Source organism: Papaver somniferum, chromosome 2 (assembly GCF_003573695.1).
Source record: "Papaver somniferum cultivar HN1 chromosome 2, ASM357369v1, whole genome shotgun sequence".
In the NCBI taxonomy this organism is placed as follows: domain Eukaryota; kingdom Viridiplantae; phylum Streptophyta; class Magnoliopsida; order Ranunculales; family Papaveraceae; genus Papaver; species Papaver somniferum.
In genome coordinates, this window is record NC_039359.1 from 259811 (window position 1) to 263212 (window position 3402).

A 3402-nucleotide genomic window follows, 5' to 3' on the forward strand; every position below is an offset into this window, starting at 1 on the left:
ATGCAAATCTGGATTCTTAGTTTTGTTGAATTTTGTAAAAAGAAAAGTTACATTATAGGGTTTTTAAATTTTCACGAAAGAAGAAAACACAAAGAAATAAAAGATTCTTTTAAAATATATACGAGTAATTTGCATAATTAGTGTAAGGATATTTTGGACCAAGTTACAAGTCAACCACGATTTTTACACAATTTCCTCTCTTACCTTTTGTTTTCCGTTGAGGGAAAAAATAATGAAAATATTAAAAGAAACTTTTGTTTACAGAAAAGAAAGAAGCTTTTTGTTATCGCAATTTGGAGATTTCACAACTACACGACTGCCGTAGTCGCTTATCATCACCAGCTTCATTCCCAGCCATGACTCAGCTATTTATCTTAGTCCTCGATGAATTGTAAAGGGTGAAAATATTGTTGCCCATTAAGAAGAGGGAAAATACAAAACAGTTTTATAGTCTCCTCAATCATGCAACTCTTGAGTAATATCCAGAGATAACATGCATAATTCTGCTTTGAAAAGCTTGGATTTATATCACTTCCCAATGCTAAACAATACACAATTAAGTGCTTCTGGTAAAGAAAAAGGACTTAGTTCTATACCACTTCCAAATGCTGAAATCCCATACATAATTTAAGTGCTTTTAGTAATACAAAATAAAAAGACAATGTTGTTATAAACTGAAAAAGATACTAGAGCACTTCTATGATTTTTAAAAGCAACACAAAATCTTGTTGATTATGTTTCTTTAGCGCGTCCGGTTTCGCTCCTGCTCATTCCACTTTTGTACAAGATCCTTCTTTTGAAGCAATACATAAGATTTTATCAGGATCAACTATATTATCAAATAAAAACAACACAAGATCATTACTCTAATACCAAATAAAAACCACACAAGATCACTAATGAGCATAACTAGTGCCACAATATCCATCAAAAAAATTGCTCATCAAAAGTACACCAGTTGGTAACAATTACCTGATCATTATCAGCGGGTAAATGGAAAAATACTCTCCGCATTAATCCACCAGTTGCCAACTTAACTCTGCGAAGTGTCACACCAAAAGTTTCACAAGACTCGATTACAGCATCAATGCAGGCTGATCCATCAGCGATTTCTTTCTCGACTGACTATATAGTGTAGAAAACAGAACATGATAAGATGGCATAACGATTAGTTTCAACTCCAAAAAATGGAAACTAGAATCACAAATGACCATTGCTTCATATTACCTCGAATTCTTTTTTCCTGTCATCAAAGTTACCGGCATGAAATTCATTTGCACTGCGTGAATAACTCCTGAGAAGCTGCAGCTTTTTCTTCGTTTTTTCTTCCACCGCACTCTTAACATCACCTCCCCAATCTTTCAAATGGGACCTAGTAACTTTTAGGTCACCTTTGAATTTTTTCAGGAACTTCTTAGTATTACGATTCTCTAACTTTTGTCGTATCCAATTTTCATGGCCGCTCAGGTCTGTGGTATCCTCTAACATCCTTTCAAAACTAACAAGTATCTGTGCTTGTGCAATCACAACAACGATAGCACAATTATTTTCTTTTGTAAAAAGGTCATAAGTTAAGGTATGGTAGAGTAAGAGGGTCGAGTTTGCTACATTGTTGCCCAAAGAGTGTAGACCGTCTTGACTAGTCAATCCGTCCAGTTTTTTTTTTTTTTTTTCAAAATAACCCTTAGTATATTTCAGCTGACTGATGATGTAGATTAAGAAACAACAAATTCTGGACAGATTAACAAGCCAACTGACAACCATGACCGTTGGGCAACTACATATGACCTTTTACCCTACCGTACCCTAAACTTACAGAAACTTTTACTAAAGTATCATGACAGTAAGAACAAACAATAAGAAGATGATATAAATGAAGAATAAAAAGAAGAGTTAAGTCGCATCTGCTAACCTTGTATTTTGTCTTCAGGGCATAGGTGTGTAAGATCTCAGCCTCATAGAGTGCAATGGTGAGGATACGCGCTTGGCGTTCAGCTTTCAGCTTAGCATGAAGAGACTAAATGTACATTGAAACACATATATTATTATTATTACAAAGAAAGAGTGTTGATCAGTCTACAAATAGGAAAAGATAATCAATTAGCAGAGAGAGCTTCATTACGTTGAGGATGCAAAAATCCTCATATACTTGACTGCGATTTTTATAACCACGATCTGGCATCTTCTCTAGAATCGCATTATCAACCCAGGGTTCCACAATCTTCGCCATATCATGATAACAAGTCCATTTTTCCAGAGCATTCTTCATCACCTCAGAGCTGTATATAACCAATCAACACAAAATCAAATTATAACTATATATTGCACCCGGCAGTGCAAAACAAATGCAGAATACATTTCATAAAACAAATCAATTACATCAGTTGTCTCAAGTCAGGATTTTCCCCCCACACCTCCTTAACTTGTGACTCTATCACAAAATAGTAGCAGCACGCATCTAGACAACAAGAAATCAGTAGACTAATATTGCGAATTTCAGTATATAAATCCACATAATACATACGCCAATTAGAATAAAATCCACAATCATACTGCAAAGATTTTGATATGACAATGATGCTCTAGACCTAAAAGTGCAATTCTACCCCAAATATATTTCAATTAATCGATCAATCAGATTCCATAAAAATAAATAGATAAATAACGAAATTGCTTTAAAAAAACAAAACGAGAACACTCCTAAAGAATTAACACAGAGATGAGATTGTGTTACCTAATGACGGTATCATCCTCAGTTTTAGGGATCTTAGCCAGTTTTTCTTCCTCGGGGATTTCTTCACTTCTTCTTTCTTTACTTTTCAAACCCATCGCATGCAGCTGTTTTCTAAGAAACCACCCGGATAGAAAAAAAATAAAACCCTAAGAGCGTCCACAATGGTTCGAGTATAATCAAAGACCAAAGACTAAAAAAAAAAAATCAAATTTGGATTTAGTCCGTCGTGTGGCGTAACTGGGGAGAGTAAATTTAGTCGCGCGTTGATATAAAGTTCGTTTGATCGTCAATCGTTGATAAAGATTACGCCTGGAACCAGACGTTGATAAAGACATTCCGTTTATAAATATTACGCCTGGAATCAGGCGTTGATAAAGATAACGCCTGAAATGGGACGTTTATAAAGATAACGCCTGAATGTTGGGCGTTTATATAGTTAACTCCCCATGGGGTGTACATAAAGCCAACACCTGAATCCAGACGTTTATATAGTTAACGCCCCATGAGGCGTACATAACTTATAACTAAATGCATAAACTGACGAAAAGAATTATGGAATAAAAATCACTCTTCCGTCCTTAAAACCAAGTGCTGGATGTGTTTGGAAGTGGGAGACTAAGTCAACTAGGGAGGTGTCATGTTAGTGGGTTAATAACAACAGATGTTAA

At 35.3% G+C, this 3402-nt stretch overlaps 1 protein-coding gene across 3 annotated transcripts; it reads right to left on the minus strand.

Annotated features, from left to right (window-relative positions):
* Positions 1 to 344: 344 nt before the first annotated feature.
* On the minus strand, positions 345 to 2892 carry LOC113352907. 3 transcript variants are annotated; one of them, XM_026596658.1, is made up of 6 exons: positions 2735 to 2892; positions 2123 to 2279; positions 1913 to 2017; positions 1228 to 1509; positions 973 to 1125; positions 345 to 829 (listed from the first exon to the last, which is right to left on the minus strand). In XM_026596658.1, the coding sequence occupies exons 1-6, from the start codon at positions 2827 to 2829 to the stop codon at positions 743 to 745; spliced, it is 879 nt and encodes a 292-aa protein (XP_026452443.1). In that variant the 5' UTR covers positions 2830 to 2892; the 3' UTR covers positions 345 to 742. The 3 variants fall into 3 exon arrangements, with proteins under 3 accessions (XP_026452443.1, XP_026452445.1, XP_026452444.1); XM_026596660.1 differs by having other exon boundaries at positions 345 to 790; positions 2735 to 2891; XM_026596659.1 differs by having other exon boundaries at positions 490 to 793; positions 2735 to 2891.
* Between the last annotated feature and the right edge of the window lie 510 nt (positions 2893 to 3402).

Excerpts from the sequence above, each read along its gene's own strand:
- LOC113352907 (XM_026596658.1), bottom strand. The coding sequence starts at position 2,829 with ATGGGTTTGAAAAGTAAAGAAAGAAGAAGTGAAGAAATCCCCGAGGAA. Across the intron at positions 1,126-1,227 it reads ACAGGAAAAAAGAATTCGAG|TCAGTCGAGAAAGAAATCGC; the intron begins GTAATATGAAGC and ends TACACTATATAG. Across the intron at positions 830-972 it reads TACCCGCTGATAATGATCAG|TTGATCCTGATAAAATCTTA; the intron begins GTAATTGTTACC and ends TTGATAATATAG.